Here is a 22,736-nt window from a genome sequence, read left to right as displayed (position 1 = left end):
AACAAGTAAAAGCTGAACATCAAGTGCCTTCAGGACTACTTCAACCGGTAATGGTGCCTGAGTGGAAATGGGACAAGATTACCATGGATTTTGTAACCGGTTTGCCTTTGACTCCTAAAAAGAAGGATGCTGTCTGGGTAGTGGTTGAAAGGTTAACAAAGTTAGCCCACTTTATACCAGTAGGTATCGATTACTCACTTGATAAATTAGCTGAATTATATATTGCTGAAATTGTGAGGTTGCACAGAGTACCTATGTCTATAATATCAGATAGAGATCCGAGGTTTACCTCGAGATTTTGGAAAAAGTTACAAGAAGCTTTGGGTACAAAATTGAACTTTAGTACCGCATTTCATCCACAAATAGATGGTCAGTTGGAAAGAGTAATCCAGGTACTCGAGGATATGCTTAGATGCTGTGTCTTAGAATTTGGAGGTAGTTGGGAGAAATATCTATCTTTGATTGAATTTGCCTACAATAACAATTATCAGTCAAGTATACAAATGGCACCGTACGAAGCCTTGTATGGTCGCAAGTGTCGGACTCCTTTATATTGGACCGAACTTAGTGAGAAACAAATTCACGGAGTTGATCTAGTTAAAGAAACCGAAGAGAAAGTAAAAGTAATTCAGGATTACTTGAAAGCTGCTTCAGATCGACAAAAGTCATATGCAGATTTAAAAAGAAAAGAGATTGAATTTCATGTGGGTGATAAAGTGTTCTTGAAGGTGTTACCATGGAAAAAGATTCTGAGATTTAGCCGAAAAGGCAAGTTGAGTCCGCGTTTTATTAGGCCGTACTAGATTACTGAAAGGATTGGACCAGTGGCATATCGGTTGGCCTTACCGGCAAAGTTAGAAAGAATTCATAACGCGTTTCATGTATCAATGTTGCGACGTTATCGTTCTGATCCTTCACATGTGATTTCTCCAACAGAAATTGAGATTCAACTAGATATGACCTATGAGGAGGAACCAATAAAGATTTTGGCTCGGGAAATTAAACAGTTAAGAAATAAAAGTATAGCCTTAGTGAAAGTATTGTGGCACAGACATGGGATAGAAGAGGCTACGTGGGAACCTGAGGAAGCTATGAGGAAACAGATGCGAACTTCTTTCTAGGTAAGATTTTCTAGGGACGAAAATCTCTAAAGGGGGGAGAATTGTGACAACCCGAATTAGGGCCTAATCAGAATAGTAGTTTCGTGACCACAAATCTGAGATAGAAATAATTGTTTTATAATTATTTTGGGGTTTATGATATGATTTCATGATTTCGTGAAAATTTCGTGATGAAATTCGATGCATTGAGCGCTTAAGTTGAGATTAGGGACTAAACCGAATAAATTGTAAAACTCGTGTTTTAAAAGTTTTTAGTATGAAATTGCTTTGGGATATTAACTAGGAGGTCTTAAATAGAAATTTGACCAATTCCTAAGTTATGGACAAAAGGTGGACATGGAGGGAATTTTTGGAAAGTTTAGTAGTAAGGGCATTTTGGTCATTTGCATATTAAATGAAATAAAATGGGAAAATAACACAAAATTGGTCATCATCTTCACTAGTTGCTGTCGAAATTTTCTCTCCTCCATAGCTAGGGTTTCTTCAACTTTCAAGCTTCATAGTAAGTGATTTCAAGCTTCATAATGTTCTTCACATTTTTGAAATCCTCGTAGCTCGGTTTACCTATTTCTACCATTATTTCGAGTTAGGGTTTATGTTTAAAAATTTACCCATGAATGATAGGCATGTATTTTGTTTTTTGATGGTAGAATATGAATGTTTGAAGTTAGGAGAACGATCTTTTCTAAGCGATTTTTAGCGAAAACGAGCAAAACGACATAATCGATAAAAATACCTATTGTTCATAACTGTGTGTTAGAGTGAGAATTTGATGTTGCCATAGAAGATAAAAATCATCAGTAGGTCATTAAACATAAGAATAAGGGCTGAAATTAAATTTCTGAGCCTTGGGGCAAAATCATAATTTTGTAAAAGTTAGGGTGCAAAAATGTAATTTTTGTATAATGTGATTTTTGGATTAAAATAAATAGTTCGAGTGTTAAATGAGCTAAATATGTTGTTATAGATCAAGAAAGGCGTGGAATCGACCTCGAACGGCGGAAAGAGAAAGGTTTGGACTAAATTGCAAAATTCTCATATTTTGCACCGAGGTAAGTTTGTATGTGAATAATACATTAATTTCATTTACATTCTTATATTTCAGCCTATTATATATATACTAGCTGATGTTGAAGTATAAATCGACTATTGGAAGAATGGAAATAAGTAATAGAGAGAGATCCCGTTGAACATTCTGAAGATCAAATAAAATAGAGGAGCGTAGCTAGGTCACATGTATGGTGCTGAGTGCACATCATGTGTACAAGAAAGCTACGAGATACTATGTAGTAGCTAGGTCACATGTGTGATACGGGATGTATCCCATGTAGACAAGAGAGCTACGGGAGAGATAAATGTAGCTAGGTCGCATGCGTGATTCCAAGTGTAGAACACCATGTAGACAAGAGAGCTACGAGAAAAATTGGCTAGGTCGCATGAGTGGTACTAAGTGTTCACCATGTGTACAAGAGAGCCGAATTAAATGAAATATGATGGTGAGGCTGTGTGTTGAAACCATCAAGTATCGAGGATTAATCCGAATTGTTCAACGGGATGGCTTTGTGGTGACATTGTAATCATGGGCCTATACTCGCGATGTGTGAAATGTGGTGAAATTGATTTGTATTGTTAATGGCATATTTTATAATGATTCATGATCAAATTGCACGCCATATTTTTGTTTGGGTTCTATTTAATAGTATATACTATAATTTGTTAATACCTCGTATCCTGTTCCGGCGACGGATACGGGTAAGGGGTGTTACATGATCTTTAGCGGCGTTTCTAAAAAAGCGCCACTAAAAGTCCTGTTCTTTAGTGGTGCTGTTTAAAAAATGCCGCTAAAGACTAGGAATTTTAGCAGCGCTTTTCCAAACAAACGCCGCTAAAGACCAAGACTTTTAGCGACGCTTTTTTAAAAAACGCCGCTAAAAAACGGGTCCTCTAGCGGCGCTTTCTTTAAAAAACGCCGCTAAAAATAGGGACCTCTAGCGGCGCTTTTCTAAAAAACGCCGCTAATTTGCCCAGTTTTGCAATATGTATTTTTGCACCTATATCCAACCCTCCTGCAAGAAATTGAACCAAAAACAGCAAATATACCATGAAATCTAACCAAAACCCGCAAATTTAAATAATACAAAATTATATGAAAAATATATTATATAAACTGTAAATGAATATTCAAAATATTCTTACAATAATGTTAAAAGTTACAAGAAAAAAAATGTCTAAGATGGCAGATTTTGAAATTGCTGGAACATAGTCATCATAGACTGAAGCTGTAGCTGGAGTTCATTGTATTTTCTGTTCTGCTCCGCCTCCCTCGCTACTACCTCTGCCTCCCGCGCTGCTGCTTCCGCTCTAAGTTGAGAAATTTGCTCATCTGTGCTAGCTTGTATCTGAACTATCTGATCTTTTAGCCTCTTAACTTCAGCTTGACTTTGACTCCCGAAAGGCATGTATTGGTGCGAGGTGGATCCAAAATATTGGGTCAGGTTAACACCAGATCCTTGAAATCTAACCCAATCATACCTTTCAGGACCCAAAACTTCATTAATAATTCTGCTATCAATATTCTCAAAATTAACAGAACTATCGATCAAGCGATTAAGCTTCATACTCTGCCTTCTTATCTTTTAGTTTCTCCTAATAAATCAGTCAAAGAGTTAGAAACGAAATATACAATAAAAAGGAATACAACATAACATTATTTAAATTAAACTAATAAAAACGGTGAATTAAAACATTATAATTAAATATTATAAATATTTATAATGAAATCAAATTTTATTAAGTAAATATACCATAATTTCTGCAACCTCAGATGTCATCGGAGTTCTATCTTTTTTCCTGTGCGTAATGTCAAAAATCTGAAGGTGTCCAACTTTTTGACCGCATTTAGGCTTCCTACAATATAGTAGTAAAAATATTATTTAATAGTAAAAAGTCATTAATACTTGATAGAATTAATAAATCCATAGTACTGCTGGCTTTGAGCTACACAAGCAAAACTTCTCGACCTGCTTTGTGTGCGTAAATTTTTGTTTTTGCTGCTTGCTTGTTCCAACTCGCTCACGGTCCTACATAATGAAATTATTATTACGTATATAGTAAATACTAAAAACTGAAAAATTTATAAGAGTTTGCAAGTACATAATACCTCTCCTTTCTTCGAATTCCAAAATCGAACCGTATCTTCCCATTGGTACCTCAGCATTCCCAGTGGGACATTTTGCGATTTTTCTTCGAGGCTTATGGGTTTTTAAAATATTCTTTTTCAAACCGCTTTTGGTCTCTCCATTTTTACCCAATGCCTTCTTGATATAGGCATCGAGACCTCTAAAGCAAACCTCTCCTAAAAACACAAGTTTAGGAATTAAATATAAATGAAACTTAAACCAAAGTATTATAAATTACATTAACGTTTTGTTACCTTAATATTAGAGAGCTTGATTTTTATTGCTATCGGGCATGTTATGCATGATTCGTAGTTGATGGGCAACATATTGGCATTTCGTGTTATAATGCCCAAATAGCCTCGCTAAAAGTCGAGCTTCTTGTCCAACAGTGACCATGGTCATTTCTAGTTACTTTGACACGCCGACAGATTTAAGTTATATAAATCATTAGGAGCGTACATCCTCGACCTCTGCGCGTCCCACCATTTTCAGCTGAAAAATAATATATTATTACTATATTGAAATTTAAAAATAAATCAGTAATAAAATTTAATACAATTTGTAAAATAAACTTAACATTACTTTGAAATTCCACAGACTCGTCAAGTGTCTCCGGCACGCTTGAAGATCCAACAACTGTCTTCTGTTCAGTACTTACTTCTTTCAAATTTGTAGTATTCTTTACAATACTATGATCTCTTAATCTTCTTCTAGGCATTTTTCCTACAACACATAAAATAGTTAAAATCTTAGTAAGAAATAACAACAATAGTAAATATAAAATAGTTAAATTATATAACATGACCAATGTTAAAATTATAACATTACATATAAAAAAAATCATAAAATCTTACTACATCATAAATCGTAAATATCTTCGTCCACATCCTGACGAACCCATTGAAATTGTGTACTAGTACTAGGGATATTTTGATTTAAGTTTTGTTCTGGAAAAGGCAAAGTTTCTGATCTTTCAATGATGTCACCCTACTTCCATTCCCCATGTCAAACAAGTCTCTAAGGGTGTTTCGGAGTACAACGTACCAACCCTCATCAATTGGATCTTTCGAGTAAAAAACTTGTTTAACTTGAGAAGAAAATACATACGGCTCGTCTATCAAATGTTCTTCAGTGTGAATTAATCGAGAGAAATTCACCATTGTAAAACCAAACCGATCATTTTAATTCATGAAGCAAGATTAGCATCACCCTATCACATCGAAATAAGACAACTTTCCATTTTCCATAGTAATCCAACTCAATAATGTCATTTAGAAGTCCGTAATACTCCACATTTCCCTCGACAGGATTACTGTCCCTAGCACTAGCATAACTTGTAATTAAAGAATTAACAACTACTCACAATTTTGAGTTCTCCTCAATCTCTCGCGATATTTGGTATAAAATCTGAATCCATTCATGATGAAGCCACTATATCTTTTTACTACTCGATTTGGACCTTGGGAAAGCCATTTAACTTCGTCATTAACGACATTCCCACTCCAAACCTATTGAATCAAAAGTAAATTGAGTAATTGTAAATGTTATGAGAAAACATTATTATTTGTCAATAAAATGTTGAGTTGCATACCGTTTGGCTAAACCATTCATGAAAAGATTCTGCGAATAACCTATTAATCTCGTGATGTTGTAATCTTCGTGAGCGTGAACGAGATCTTAAGACTTCTTTGTACTCACTATGTTAAAAACATGTTTAATTCGTTAAAAAATAAACAAATCAAAAAAAGATGAATATTTATCATATTCTAGAACTTACTTGCGTAATTGTTCAAGTGCATCGTGGTGGAAAAGAACATATCTATGTGCTTGTATCCAAGATCGGTCATCTAATTCTGCAATTTCAACTTTGCCGATTGGTTCTCCATAACTTTGCAATAAATAAGTTTCGACCAAGCTAGGATCATTGAGTCCAGCATTTCTACTTGGTCTATTCAATCTTGTTTCAACATCTTCTAAATATCTAGAACAGAATGTCATACACTCCTCTGCCAAGTAGCCTTCAGCAATTGATCCTTCTGGATAACGCTTGTTACGGCAATAAGACTTTAATTTGCTTAGGAACCTAAACACCATATGCAACATTATCAAAACTGGTAACTATAGGTATAAAGGTGAATGCCTTTGAAATAAATTAGCACCTTTCAATTGGATACATCCAACGATAGAAAATCGGCCCACCAATTATTGCTTCACGTGGGAGATGAATGACAAGGTGCACCATAATTGTGAAGAAGGAAGGTGGAAAGATCTTCTCCAAATTGCATAATGTCAAAGCGGCTCGATCTTGTACTTGTTCAAGTTCTTCAACATTCAGAACTTTGCCACAAATTGCTTTCATTATATTGGACAGTTCAATTATACAGGATATTACCTTCTTTGACATACAGCACAGTAAAGCAACTGAAAGTAGATCTTGCATCAAGATGTGATAGTCATGTGATTTTAATGAATATAGTATTCGATCTTTAAGACTTACACATCGAGATATATTTGATGCATAGGCATCCGGAACCTTTATATCCTTCAACACCGTGCAGAACATTTCTTTCTCTTCCTTTGGCATTGCAAAAATTGTAGGCGGCAACCAATATTTTCCATTAGGAAGTACTTGGGGATGAAGATCACGCCTAATTCCCATGTGAACTAAATCAAGTCGACTCTGAAGATTATCTTTTGATTTACCATCGACGCTCAAAATTGTCGGATGATGTTCTCGCACATTCTTCTCAATATGCATCACATCAAGATTGTGGCGTAATATGTGATGCTCCCAATAAGACAACTCAAAAAAATACTTCTTTTCTTCCACAAGTCCACTTCATTAGGGTCATCCTCCTCGTCAGATTCATCATCAGATTCATCCCTCGATCGTCTATTTGTTTGCCTGTTAGATGGTTGATTCACTTCCGTAATCGAAATCCATATCTTTTAACATGAATAAGATTTCAGATCCAATGGTCTTTCGAAAGCTTTTTCAACTCTTCAAGATCTGTTAAATAAAGCCCTCTGAAATCTATAGCTATGATTTTCATCTAACCACCGATGATGCCCCATATAGCAGAACTTCTTCCTATTATATAACCATTGTGAATAGGTTTGAGCAGCACAACAAGGACAAGCATAACGTCCTCTGGTACTCCAACCAGATAAATTCGCATATGTCGGAAATCATTAATTGTCCACAAAAAGCAAAGACGTAGGTAAAAGTTCTCCTTTCTCAATACATCATACGCCTCAACACCAGCCCATAATTGTTTTAACTCTTCAATAAGTGGCTACGATATATGTCAATATCATTTCGGGCCTTTCTCTTGGGGATAATCATAGATAATATCAAAGAAGATTGCTTCATCTGAGCCATGGAGGCAAATTATAAGGAACAAGGACCACAAAGCCAAGTCTTTATGCGAGGTGCTCATGATTTTAAAAGGATTAAATCAAATCGGATGCTAACCCGAGCCTTACACTCCGAGGATCACTTGCAAAGCTTGGAAATTTATTGTCAAATGATTTCCATGCTTAAGAATCTGCAGGATGCCTTAATAATCCATCATCCATTCGTTGGTCATGATGCCACGTCATAAACTCGACTGTCTTTGACTACATGAATAGCTTTTGAAGCCTTGGGATTAGCGGGAAATAACGCAAAATCTTGTTCGGCTTCCTTATTGACTGTGGTCCATATTCATCCTCATTAACATCTTCTGCATCTCTATTCATCCAACGAGATTTACCGCAAATATGACAAGACTGTTGATTTCTCCGATCACCCCAATACAACATGCAATCATTTGGGCAACTATGAATTTTGTTGTACCCAAGGCCCAAATCTTTTATCACTTTCTTCATGTCTTTACATGATTGAGAGATTTTTGCAATCGGGAACATTTCTCTCAAAAGCTCTAACATCATTGTCAAAGAGTTTCCGGTCCACCCTCCCAAACATTTTAAGTGGAAAAGGCGAATACAGAATGACATTTTCAAAAATTTTGATCCCTCATAAAGTTCTTCATTCATTTCACCAAGTAACGTGTAGAACTTCGCCGCTTCTTCATTCGGTTGTTCATCCGGTACACTTCTTCTCGTTTCCATAAAAGTATTCCCACCGATATTATAATCATCGGATGCAACATAATTTGGTGGAAATGATTGGAAACTTTCACTCCGCATATTAAATGCATCCCGCATCATACCTTCCATGTCATCTTCTCTAACATACTGACGGTAACCACTATAAGGATAACCCAGATTAATCGTCGAAGAGGCTTCACTAGGTGTACACTCTCCATGGAAAATCCATTTTTTATACCCCCGAATGAAGCCATCAACAATTAGATGTTCGTAGACAACTTCATGATAATGCCAATAGATATTGCCACACTTCTTACACGGGCAAAGAATCATATTCTCTTGGCTTGAATTGTGAAATGCAAAATCTAAAAAAGATTGCACTCCATTTTGATACTCGTTGCTTGCCCTTGAGAAATTCATCCAAGTCCTATCCATTTCATAGTTGTTGAAGTCTAAAGTTGGCAATAAGTTACACAGATAAGTTGTTTATTATGTAAGTCTTGATATGATATATTTTTATGTTTTATGTAAGTTATGAAATTTGAACTTTAAACTATATACTTTTAAGGAAATTATTAGATTAAACTACATGTATTAGTTAAGTTATGTAAGTTGTTATGTACGTTATGTGAGTTTTGTAAATTATGTAAGTTATGTGAGTTATGTAAGTTGTTATGTAAATTATGTAAGTTATGTGAGTTATGTAAGTTGTTATGTAAATTACGTAAGTTATGTGGGTTATGTAAGTTGTTATGTAAATTACGTAAGTTATGTAATTTATTTAAGTAATGATCAATATTAATACTACTTTGATAAAAATTAGTTATAACTTTTAAAGACATTTAAAAATATTAAATATTAAAATCAAACATTATTAATATAAAAAAATAGTAATTTGAATATAATAATATCAAAAAGAATCGTAGTTTAATTTTTATAAGTAAATTGGAAATAAATTAAGGTTATATAAATATTCAATAGTAAATGAGATCGATAGAACTTTTTCCAAGTCTTTTTGAATTTTTTAAGATTCATCATATGTGGCGTTGTTACACCTAGGGAGGATCCATTATATCTTACAACTCGATATAAGGCAACCCGTCAGGTTTCTAGCCTATATACTTTGAATCTTTAAAATATTTAAAATAAGGTTGGAGAGAAGGTCAGCTATTGTTGTAATTTTAATGGATAAGCAAGCTACATGGTAATAAATATTCAATAGTAAATGAGCTCGATAGAACTTTTTTCAAGTCTTTTTGAATTTTTTAAGATTCATCATACGTGGCGTTGTTACACCTAGGGAGGATCCATTATATCTTACAGCTCGATATAAGGCAACCCGTCAGGTTTCCAGCCTATATACTTTGAATCTTTAAAATATTTAAAATAAGGTTGGAGAGAAGGTCAGCTATTGTTATAATTTTAATGGACAAGCAAGCTACATGGTAATAAAATTAATTCATACTTATTCATACTTAAGTTGAATCAAATAATAATTAAGTTGAACCAAATATAAAAACTTATTCATACTTATTCATACTTCAAATAATAATTAATACTATTTTGATAAAAATTAGTTATAACTTTTAAAGACATTTAAAAATATTAAATATTAAAATCAAACATTATTAATATAAAAAAATAGTAATTTGAATATAATAATATCAAAAAAGAATCATAGTTTAATTTTTATAAGTAAATTGGAAATAAATTAAGGTTATATAAATATTCAATAGTAAATGAGCTCGATAAAACTTTTTCAAGTCTTTTGAATTTTTAAGATTCATCATACGTGGCGTCGTTACACCTAGGGAGGATCCATTATATCTTACAGCTCGATATAAGGCAACCCGTCAGGTTTCCAGCCTATATACTTTGAATCTTTAAAATATTTAAAATAAGGTTGGAGAGAAGGTCAGCTATTGTTGTAATTTTAATGGACAAGCAAGCTACATGGTAATAAAATTAATTCATACTTATTCATACTTAAGTTGAATCAAATAATAATTAAGTTGAACCAAATATAAAAACTTATTCATACTTATTCATACTTCAAATAATAAAGAAAACATATCAAATTAAAAACTTATTATAGTGTAACTAATTTAAAAATACTTTCAAAAGCCAAAAATTTAAAATTAATTTGGAAACAAAATAGTTCTGCTCCAAACAGAACCAGCAATTAAATCTTTACAAAATCGCAACCCCAAAATATTAATTTTTCCAAAATCATCATGATAAAACTATTATTGATTAGAATTTTGAAATAAAACGTACCTTAATAATTTCAACAACCTGGTCTACTCCACTCTCACCAGCAAACAGAGGCTGGAGTCAACAAAGTAATATTTGTTAAGTAATTTAAAGTGAAAATGCATAGAAATAAGGAAAAAAATTTAGCAACGAAACACATACCTAGAACAGATGTCAATGGTCGTGGTGTATTTAGTTGCACCAAATATTAATTCAGTGCTCGATAGTACCTAGAACAGATGTAAGATTATAAGAGTAGCACCAAATATATTTCAGTTTAAGCAAATATAAAAACTTTATCTATATCAAGTACCAAGAAATTAAAGTATATGTACCATATTTAGTAGACAATATAATTTTACTTCATAAAATAGTTGGTCATAAAATATGCTTCATTCTTATTAGTAGAGATTAAAAACTTAACCATGTGATTAATGAATAAAATGAGCAACCACCACACTATACTTCATATTATTCTTTTTGATATCCGTATAGACTCGATTCAGCTACCACTCCCCGTGAAAATGCCTTTGCAATTGTACAAACATTAATTGAAATTTTTGCAAAAATAAAACATTCCAGTTGTTTGTGCATAAATTCAGAAACATGAGATTCTTTTTTGATAATTTACTCGAGCAAATTACTATTAGGCACATATATAAAATACAGATAGATAATCTCTCTGACTAAAACCCAGCACCCCATAAGTCAAACATGAGAAATTTAAAGGTTATGTAAAACATCAAGTTTCCCAAATACCTGTGCAAACATTTATTTATGCCAGTGGGGGAGCACTACTGAGACTTGGTGTTAAGGGCAACAATAGTGGGTACCAATGAATCAACTCCACAAACATTGCCACCCCTGCAGATTTTGTAGTATCTACTTGGGCTCGACCTCTGCCATTGTTTTTTTCTACCAAACTGGAAGGAACCCATTTTTTTGGTATGTTAACTAACCCATTAAGTTTAAAGCACTCAGATAAGTTTAAAGCATAACTAAAACACTTGAAATTAAGTTCCTAATAACAAGACTTGGTTTTCAAGATTTTGAGTTTAAATCTCAAAATTGATGACTAGAATTGTCTACCATAGAGTGCAAGACTAATAAAGTGTATTGAAAATAATTTTACGATCTACTAATAATCCATTACAAAATAATCAAAGGACAGACTTCAAATAAGTTAAAAACATGATCCATTAATGATCCATTACAAAATAATTTTACGATAAACAAGAATGGTAATTTAAAAAAATGAAAAAAAAAAAGAAAATAAAAGAGTAGCTAACCTTCTGGTTATGTAGGCTTTGTATTTGAGTAGTATTTGTACTTTGTATTTGGTTTCTTAGATATCAAGTGGTAACTGATAGAGCAGTTGAAAGCTTCGGCTCTTTTTGCTATTGCTGATCCGATCTTGCCCAGTCCAACAATTCCAACTGATTACAATTATTACAAACATGATTAATTATTCAGCATATAGCTATCCAAATGAAGAAGAAGAAGATGACTTGAAGATAATCTTTTAGTACAGTGACCAAATTGATTCAGACTTCCTCTATTGAAGTGCTGTCATCTACATCTATATCATTCTCCACACCTTTCTCACCCAGTTTGAAGCAATTGGAAAATCTGTTATAAAAAAACAGATTAAAAAAGCAAAAAGCAACTATTACTTATAAACGCAAAAAGCAAAAAGCAATTCTATAATTGTACAAGACATTCCTCTTACAAAATCTGTCCTTTACATATTAAGTAATTTATATCTGTCCTTTTAATGGCTGAGAATGTACATAGATTTAATGGCTGAGAATAGACTAATAAGGAAGACTCTACAGGAGATTCCTCTTACACAAATCTGTCCTTTTTCAAGGCAAAATTACATGCATGATTTTCTTGGCTTCAAAAACGAGTGTGAAATCGTTGTTATATTCTGATGTTAAAAGAAATACAGACAATTTCAAGTTGGTGGATTAATCCAACATTAAAATTCAAAATTTTTAAAGAAATCCAATTTTCTTAAGCATCCAACAAACAAAAATAAAAAAAAATATCCTCGACAATCAATGCAATAAACCACAATGTAATATGAACATAAATGGAAATTGTCTTAAATTTTAGATTATGCTCGAAATCTTAAATAACCTAAAGAAACAGTTATAATGGGATTACACCATATATTATGATATCTTGACATTATTCAGAAATGCAAAATTATGTAATAGTTGGAATATTGAGAATCTGAACACTATAATCTCTATTTAAAATGTAACGTTAGATTCAACAAATCAAATCCCATATAGAAATAGTTGAATTACCCGTCCCCGCTCTTAAATTATATTTAAAAAGAAAGAAAATAGATGATTAGATTGACAGAATAGTGTTAAAATAATATATAAAAGAAAATAAATTGATAAATAGGTGGAATGTTGGAATTGGCATCATTGATTATTCATTTATGTGGAAAATAAGCAGTAAATAAGTAATCTAAAGCCTTAGATGACAGTTTTAGTTGTATCATGAATTTGGTTAGGTTTATGACATCAAAATTTTTTAGTTAGGTCTAGGATGGTAACCATGTCCACTTCTAGAATATCTTGTTTTATTCACAAGAAAAGGGTGATGTAAGAAGATTTTTACAATTTCTTTCTTTTTTTAATTATTCATAGCTTTATTTTTCAAGTCATTAGATTTACTTTTGCATTCATTTTAATCAATTTTCTGGCTGCTCTTGTCATACTATTCAATTTTCTCCATTAATGACCTTTTTTCATTCTTAATTTTGGGAAAAAGTTTAAAAATTAGGACAATTTACGTAACAGCAACAACAAACCTTTGAAAATCAACAAAAGCAAATAAAATTCTCTCTACAGGCTAATGCCAATTCAACCTTCAAAATTTAATCATTTTTATCCTACATTAGACTATGCTAATAGTCAGCCAACCCTTAGGGAAATGATCAACAGTGTTAGCCTATTGTTTTTTTTTATTATTTTTTAAATTCAAATTTTTAATCTCGAGCTACAAAACCTGAACCCTCAACTCCCAAAATTTAAAAGTTGAAACAGAAACACAAAATCCTAAAACTTAAACTCTATGAACATCAAAATAAAAACTCCAAAATTTAAAACTTAATTTTTAAATCTACTTTCACAAAAAAGAAGAAGAAAATATCCAAATTATTCCAAACATGATTGAGGTTATTAATAACAGTAACTTAATATACATCAATATAACAACAACTGTAATCACAAGATTGAAAAAAACAATAACATCACATTGTAGTCACAAAGATGACATTCATTATCCATTTTCAAAGAGACTAAATTAAACTAAATAAAGTGTCCATATAAGTAGTAACAATACCTATAGGACTCGAAATTCCAATGGCAGCGGCGGAGAGAAGAGGCAGACACAGAGCAGACGTAGTTAGGGAAAATGAGAGAAAAGAAATTGGGTAAATGGGGGAATGAAATCGGGTTTAAGTTGGGGAAGACGCAGACGCAGTTAGGGTCCAAAAATCAAAAATTTTGATTTGGGGTTATGGGAAAACTACTGATAGCAGAGCAAATCAAAAGGACTTCGGGGAAAACGATTTGAGGATATCTCTTTGGGGGAAATTATAGGGGATTTCTGAAATTAGGGCTTGAAAGTAATGGGAAATTTTAAGGGAAATTTGAAACAAACGAAGTAAAAGGAAAAGTAGTCGGGGTAAACTGGACTAGGGAAAAGTAAAGGGAAATTGGGGTTCCAAAAAACGACGTTGTTTTCAATCTATTAATAAATATTTGTGGCATTTTTATAGAAAGCGCCACTAATAACAATGTACTAACGACGCCGTTTTGCAATCTATTAATAGATTTTGTGGCGTTTCTAGAGAAAACGCCGGCATTTCACACCTTTTGTGGCGTTTATTAAAGCGCCACTAATAAAATGACTATGAAACGACGACGTTTTGAAATCACTTTAAATGTTTTGTGGCGTTTTTATATAAAGCGCCACTAATAACAAGGTAATAACGATGCCGTTTTGCAATCTGTTGACAGATTTTTGTGGCGTTTCTGGATACAACGCCGGTAATTCTCACCTTTTACGGCGTTTATGGAAGCGCCACTAATAACAAGGGTGTAGACGACGCCGTTTTACATTCTTTTAATAGATGTTTTGTGGCGTTTTTTAGATAGTGCCACTAATAACAAAGCTTCAAAACGACATAGTTTAAACTATTGATACATTTTGGCGGAGTTTTTTGCTAAAACACCACTAATTATGACAATAATTTTTCCTCCCTTTTTTTTTCTTTTTTATTACTATTATTATTATTTCCTATTAATACATGGTTAAATTTTAATTTGGTCTCTCTAATATATTTAAATTTTGATTTATTTGCATATACTTTAATTTTTAATATCATTTAGTCTATATATTTTTATAATATTATTAATTAATCTAAACAGTTAATGTTATTGACTTTTTAATAAAACATTACATGGTAATATATAATTTGAATATTTAGAGAATAGAGATTGAAATGTGGTTTCCATTTTTTATATGTTTGTGTCGTTCTTTTACATTAATATCTATATATATATCAATATATATATATCCATATATATGAAATTTATTCTTACAAGTTAATTTAGGATTTATATAGTATTTAAGTGTTTATGGGTTTATTGTCTACAGCTTTAACGTTTTATGGTTTTGGATTTAGAGTTTACAGTTTTAAGTTTTATAATTTAGGGTCTAGTGTTTAGGTTTATAATTTTATGATTTAGGAATCTATATTTAAGGGCTTAAGGGTTTAGTGTCTATAGTTTAGGTTTTTATGGTTTTGAATTCAAGATTTAATATTTAAGGTTTAAGGTTTACAATTTAGGGTTTATGACTAGAAATTTAGGGTTTGAGATGTAAAAGGGTTATTGATTTTAAGGGTTAGGGGTTAATTAAGGTTTAGGGAAAGCCATAACATTGATTTTAACATCTTCGTAATTTAATTAAATGAAAACTTCTAAATAGTTTATTTATTAAAGTGTAATTTTTCATAATTAAGTAACTAAAATGAAATTAACTTTCCCATAGTTAATTCATATTGTGTATTTAATCTTTTAAAAAACGCCACTATAAGTTGATTTTTAGTGGCATTTTCTAAAAAACGCCGCTAACGCAATTGGTTGTTAAGAAAACGACGTCGTTCTCTTTAATCTTTTAGCAGCGCTTACGTAAAAACGCCGCTATAGGTCGATCTATAGCGGCGCTTCTCTAAAAACACCGTTAATGCTCGATCTTTAGTGGCGTTTTTAGAAAAGCGCCGCTAATGCCTCTCAAGCTTACATAATACGACGTCGTTCACATTAATCTTTTAGCGGCGTTTTTAATAAAGCACAGCTATAGGTGGATCTATAGCGGCGCTTTACTGAAAACGCCACTAATGCTCGATTTTTAGTGGTGTTTTCTATTCAAACGCCGCTAAAACCCTATTTCGGTGTAGTGACATACTTGGCAAAAAGCCAATAGACATGCTCGTTTGAATCTACTAACTATCCCACATGTTTTGAGGCAATGGTAATGACACGGTAGCAATTATACTGCACCTTTCAAAATAATCCCAAGCAAAAGGATATGCATCTTTCAACATTTTCAAGTAATTAGGGTCTTAGGAAAGGCTAATAGTCATAGATGCTACTACAATTTATCTGATCAGTCTAATTCTAATATTTCACAATAAGTTCAACTTTCTCTACAAGTGAAAATATCACTCAGCCTATCATCGACTTGTTTAATTAAGGTTCTAACTTTAGCATGGACAGAGAACTCTTTGATTAAGTGCCAAAAATGAAAAAAGGATGACAAGTATGATTGCTCATATAGAAAAGCTATAGTGGAGGCCCAATCTTAGTTTAGTTGCCCTATAAAAGAGTCCCGAGCTAATAGCTAAGATAAGTTGCCCTAGGAATCAAATTGCAACATGCTTAGTAGTTTTTTACTTTGTATTTATCTTTATCCTTATAGATAAAAAAAAGTGCAATATATCTGAGATATCTAGCTCTTGATGTAACATACTTAAAAGATTTCAAGATAAAAAAGTTCAATTCCAAATATGATTTTTGAAGAGTCCTTATCCTTATCTTTCGGCAACAAGTTTTGGAGAGTCCTAATCCAAGCATCATAATACTTTCTATTGAATATAATTCTTAGAGATAATATTTAAGGCTAGTTTCTCATTGCTTTTGAATGATTTAAGATTTAAGTGTTTAATATTATTGTAAAAAATGCTTTTGGTTAAAAAAATTTCATTTTAGACATGATATTATAAAATAAAAATAGGCATTTAAATAAGGTTCAAATTAGTTAATATTATGATATTTTAGTAAGAATATAAAAATAATTTTTATAACTAACTATTAATATTTTGATATATTAAATATGAATTTTAAATATATTTGTAAGCAATTAATATTAATTATTTGTAAAATTTAATTTGAACATATAATATATTTTAAATATTATTAAAATATGACCATTACAAATTTAAATATATAATGTTATATATTTGAAATAAATTTTAATAGTAAAATAATTGTATACCTAATATAAATATTACATAAGATACATTGAAATATAAAAATGGTTAAAATGTTATTTCGCTCCAAAAATATTTTTTCCAAAAAATCAGAAATTAAAATAATATTTTTTCTTTTTTGGTTCAAAAACATTTTTTAAAAGCTAGTTAAAATTAGCTTTGCTTACCAACAGCGTTTTTTACCCTAAATTCAATTTTGGTAAGCAATAAAAAACAAAACCTTAAATAAAATTCTTAGAGATTCAAAAAGCCTTGGAAGATAAAATATCAAGACAAAGATTTTGAATTTAGATGCTTTTTATTGCATTTTACATGGAATTAGTTGATGAACTTAGAGAGAAAGCATATACAGTTATTCTAATGAACTATTCTGTAACTTTGAGTGATTAGTCGATAGTCTTATGTGTGTGAGAATTGTATCCTAATTGATTAATTAATAGTCTTTTGTATGAAATGTTATTCGATAACAATTCATATTAAAGATACAAGAGTGAGACCATAATTATCCAAAAATTAAGATGAATTGGACTTGAATCATTATTTATATCGTGAATTTAATAATAGAAATTTTCTTTACACAAAATCCCTTGTAGATCATCAATTTGATTTCGTTCATTTCTCTGGCTTAACCACCACATTTCTCCTCAACATTTTGGTCAAGTTACACCAATCTCATGGTTTCAGAATACCCCTCATAACGAATTATAAATATATTTTATCAATCAGATGTGAGAAAGTTACCTTCAATTTATATTATTCTTTTCTTTATCTTTTTATGATGAGAATGATAAATAGTTAACTCTTTGGTGTGATATGATCGTAAAAACACAAACGTGCTAGACAATCAACAAATCTAATGCCAACAAAGTACACCCACAGATAATTAAAAACCGGGAACCCTAATGCAATAAAACCAATAAAAAATAATCATTGACAAATGCATTAAATTTCATCGAATTTAGTTTAGTCAATGATGAAGCAAAACATATTTTCTTTTGCAACAATTAGGGGTGAGTAAAATTTAGTTCGATTCAAAAAAATCGAATTTTGAATTATTCAAATTGAGTTAATCGAGTTAATCAAATTAATCGAATTTTTTTAATTTCAAGTTTGAGTTGAGTTAAATTTTTGAATTTGAATAGTTTAAATAATTCGAATACAAATTATATTATTTTATATTTTAAATTTATATTCCCCAAATTCAAACCCTTTTACTTTACCCCATTCCCGCCCCAAAGCCCATCTGCCCCAGCCGACCAGCCCCACCATTTTCCCAATTTCCCCCAAATCAAACCCTCCAGGTCTATCGTCCATCCATTCAAACCCCCAAATGTCAAGTCTATTCTTCTTCATCAATTCATCTAGCTTTCTTAGGTTAGGCAAATCCCTCATCATCTCTGGTCTCTGATCGCTTCGAATATGGAGTTCTTTCTGGCCAACGCGGCTCCGAAACTGGTGTTCCTTTGGTACTCTGCAGGTACAATGCGAAGCGTAGACACTGGCATCGTACTAAGCTAGGGTTCTAAGCTTTATGTGCTTTATTTGGCCTCGAACGTTTTTATGTGATTGTTGTTGACTATATTTAATTATTATTTCGATTGTTGTCTATCTAATATTTTGATTTCAAGCTTTGAATTTTTATGAAACTGAATCATTATGTTCTTTGGAATTAATGAAATTGAGATTATTCAATAACGCTGACATTGTTTAAGCCAAATCTTTTCATTTATTTGCTTTGATGGCATCAAAATTTTATAGTGTTTGGCTGTTTGCAGTTTATGTTGCCATTACACTGCTTGGGGACTAGAGAGTCTGTAAAACTTAGATAGAGCATGAATTGGAACAATTGAGTATGGTATTTGGTTTAATATGCACAGTATGGTATTTAGTTTTTTTTTTTTTAAATTTAACTCAAATAAACATATTCGATTTGATTCCATCTCACTCGATTCGAAAAAAATATTAAATCGAGTTAAGATGAGAAAATAGAATTCTAAAACTCGATTAAATCAAATTTTTTTCATTCGATTCAATTGAATACTCACCTTAGCAACAACCAGAAAGCATCTACTGAGATTGTTAGCATACTACAATGTGCCAAAACTCCACTTCCAGCGAGCCAAGTTCTTTGGGGGCAATAGCAGATTGGACAGCAGCTACGAGGTGACTTACTTCAAACGCAAATAAAAAGCAATAAAACTGAAAACAACCAATAAATAAAAAAGTATAAACAAATTAAGATTCATTTGCCATACCATATTAATAGAAAAAATTACACGACTTTGTCTAATAAGTGTATAGCAATGTGAAGAGAAATGGAAAGTACAGAGTTATTTTCCATAATTCTACCTATAACTATTGCTTAAGGATCTTACTTGCCATTTTAGTCAAGAAAGAACAAGATCACAAGGGCCTCAACCTGATGAAAACTTGCAAGTTTGAACTGACAAAATTGCCAAGGAACAGGAATTAGAGATCGAAAATGATGTTGCAAAGGAACTGCTTTCGTACTAAACACGACAAGATTAACAGAACTTCAACTATGGAATCACTATTACTGCTATCACAACTACTGGCAGAGCTGCTCAACCGCCGCCACAATCTGCGCAGGCTGAACTACAGTCCATTCCTCCAATGTTCCAGCATATGGTGTAGGCACATCCTGTGAAGATAAGCAGATGATTGGAGCATCCAAATAATCATGGAAATTCTCAGTGATGGCAGCGGTCAAGCTAGCACCAATACCACCTGTCCGCATGCACTCCTCCACAATAAGAACACGATGTGTCTTCTTAACTGAGTTACCAATGGTGTAAAGATCAAATGGTTTCAATGACCTAATATCAATTACTTCAGGATCATAACCCTTGTTCACCAAAGTTTTTGCTGCCTGCATCACATGATACCTCATCCTTGAATAGGTTAGAATAGTGACATGTTCTCCAGGCCTTACCACCTCAGCTTCCTCAAGATTACAGATATAATCCTCATCTGGGATTCTCTCCTTGAGGTTGTAAAGCAAAACATGCTCAAAAAGTATAACAGGGTTCTCACTTCTGATAGCAGCCTTCATTAATCCCTTGGCATTGTAAGGGGTTGAACATGCAACCATTTGAATTCCAGGTATTGACTGAAAATAGGACTCAAGGCGTTGAGAATGCTCTGCACCAAGTTGCCGTCCAACACCACCAGGTCCACGAATAACTATTGGTATGGTAAACTGGCCACCAGACGTATAATGAAGCATACCACAATTGTTTGAGATCTGATTAAAAGCAAGGAGGAGAAATCCCATGTTCATACCCTCAACAACTGGTCTCAAGCCAGTCATAGCAGCTCCGATTCCCATGCCAGTGAAAGAGTTCTCCGCAATAGGGGTGTCAAGAACCCTAAGGTCCCCAAACTTCGTAGCTAGTCCTTTGGTCACTTTGTAGGAACCTCCATAGTGACCCACATCTTCACCCATGACACACACACGGGGATCCCTCTCCATTTCTTCTTCCAATCCCTCTCGTAGAGCTTCAAAAAGTAAAAGCTCATTCCTGGGATACAATATAGATCTAGTTACATATATCACTCCAACAATTTTTCATAAAATAACAAAACAAAAGACATGATTGTGACAAGTATGAATATAAAAAGAAATTAATGATGAACATAGCTCCATTGCAACACACAAAACAGACATATATACATGCAAGCATACACCCAAGAATCAAGTGACATCCATTCAACCTTTGACGCACATGCCTCTGACAATCAGTTGATGACAGTAGACAGACAGCAATGAATCAGTCATTTTAGAAAGACCTACTATAAGCCAACATCAACAGTGATATGGAAAAACAAATTCACTTGTGAAAGAATGTACCCTTTTTTTTTTTTTTTAACATAAAACTGTACTGATGTTAGAAAGAGGTTAATGCCTGAATGGTATAAAATGCATGAACATTACCATAATATGAGCAAGACTTGGTTAAGCATGCATCTCAACTAAAGTTGCAGGATTGCAATGAAAAGAGGAAAAAAAATGTTCGTCAAAACCAAGGCATGAACTGAAAAAAAAAAAGACTAAGTTATAAAATAATACAAAAGAATCAAAATATCAATGCAAGCTTTGGGCTATGTCATTAGGCAGACAAGTTAGAAAAATTGAGCAATACCATGCTAATACAACACTAATAATATCAACATATTTCATATTTAACAAAATTAGAGCAATTAACAACAATGTAACACTAATTCAAAAGTTAATTCTGAACTCTAAAATGGAAAATAATTACCCTGGTTTCGAAAATGACGACGCTGCGGAGCTATCTTCTTTGGTCTAAAAAAATCAAAATACAATTGAAATTAGTAACATCATAGGAAATGACACTAAGCCTTTTCAAAACGTAGAAAACGAAGAGACAGAGAGAGGGGAATAAAAAGGAAGTATTACCGCAACTGCATTGGCAATAAATTGTTGAGCCCTTCGACATTTAGGGTTCAAATCCAAGTTCATGGTTCCATCAGATCTGACTACCACAAAGCTCGGCGCTTTCCTCACTGAACCAAAACAGTATTCAGAAACCATTTTTTTTTAAAAAAATCTGAAATGAAAATGAAAAAAGAAAAAAGAACAACGAACCGGAGAAGGATCTACGAGGAGAAAAAAGAAAATTTTTGGAATCGAAAGAATTGGAGGGTAATGATGATAACGCAGCAGCCGCCCCAACTCCTTGGAAGATGGCAGCCATTGAATTTGCACTTGCAGCAGCGAAAGTAAAAAAGAAATGAAATTTATTTAAAACAAAATGGAAATAAATTAAACAGGAAGAGTGAAATTTATACGAGAGGAGTAAGACAACTAGGCGGAGAATTTGAGGGTCTTTTTATTGATATTAATTTTTTTTTTAAATGTTGGGCGATTTATTTGGAGTGGAATACACGCACAAGGCATTGTTTTCATCGAAGACTAGTTCATTTAGGTTTAAATGATGAACGGTGATGCTTTGAGATTAACGATTGGGTTGTGGCGCATGTGCAACACGAAGTGGTGTTTTCTGTTGGACCAGCTAACAAAACCTAACCTGCAGCTCGTTAGTGGTTGGAACTGCGGGAATTATCTGGTACTCCTCGGCTTACAACTTTTAAACTAAGCAGTTCTTTTTTTTATGAGAAATTATCAGAAAAACAAAGTAAATTGGTTTGATTTATAAAATTAGGATGAATTAATACAAATGTTCCCAACATATTACTAATGAAATGTGAAAGAAAAGAAAAACATGCTTCACCACTCACTGCATTGGTGTTATCTAAACACACGTTAAAGCCCATTTGAGGGTCATTTTACAAAAAAAAAAAAATTCCTTCTCTAAAATTATTTACGGAAATAGGCTAACTTTTTTTATTATTTACCAAAAAAGGTCGAATTCCCTAAAAATGCGTCCATATCAGCGCGATCTCAAATGATGTGTCAGCAAAACGTGTCCTTGGGGGAGCGTTTTGTCCACGTCAACACAAAGCGCG

General features: G+C 32.6%; 1 protein-coding gene across 1 annotated transcript; it reads right to left on the bottom strand.

Annotated features, from left to right (window-relative positions):
• Positions 1 to 19,452: 19,452 nt before the first annotated feature.
• Positions 19,453 to 22,422, bottom strand: LOC108486733 (pyruvate dehydrogenase E1 component subunit beta-3, chloroplastic-like). The gene is made up of 4 exons (XM_017790932.2): positions 21,856 to 22,422; positions 21,667 to 21,773; positions 21,509 to 21,552; positions 19,453 to 20,767 (listed from the first exon to the last, which is right to left on the bottom strand). Exons 1-4 carry the CDS (start codon positions 21,962 to 21,964, stop codon positions 19,795 to 19,797), a joined length of 1,233 nt encoding a protein of 410 aa, XP_017646421.1. The 5' UTR covers positions 21,965 to 22,422; the 3' UTR covers positions 19,453 to 19,794.
• Positions 22,423 to 22,736: the final 314 nt, after the last annotated feature.

The sequence above is a fragment of the Gossypium arboreum genome, chromosome 6 (genome assembly GCF_025698485.1).
Source record: "Gossypium arboreum isolate Shixiya-1 chromosome 6, ASM2569848v2, whole genome shotgun sequence".
NCBI classification, from domain to species: domain Eukaryota; kingdom Viridiplantae; phylum Streptophyta; class Magnoliopsida; order Malvales; family Malvaceae; genus Gossypium; species Gossypium arboreum.
The sequence above is the reverse complement of the archived record's forward strand: the minus strand, read 5'-3'. Positions and strand labels throughout refer to the sequence as shown.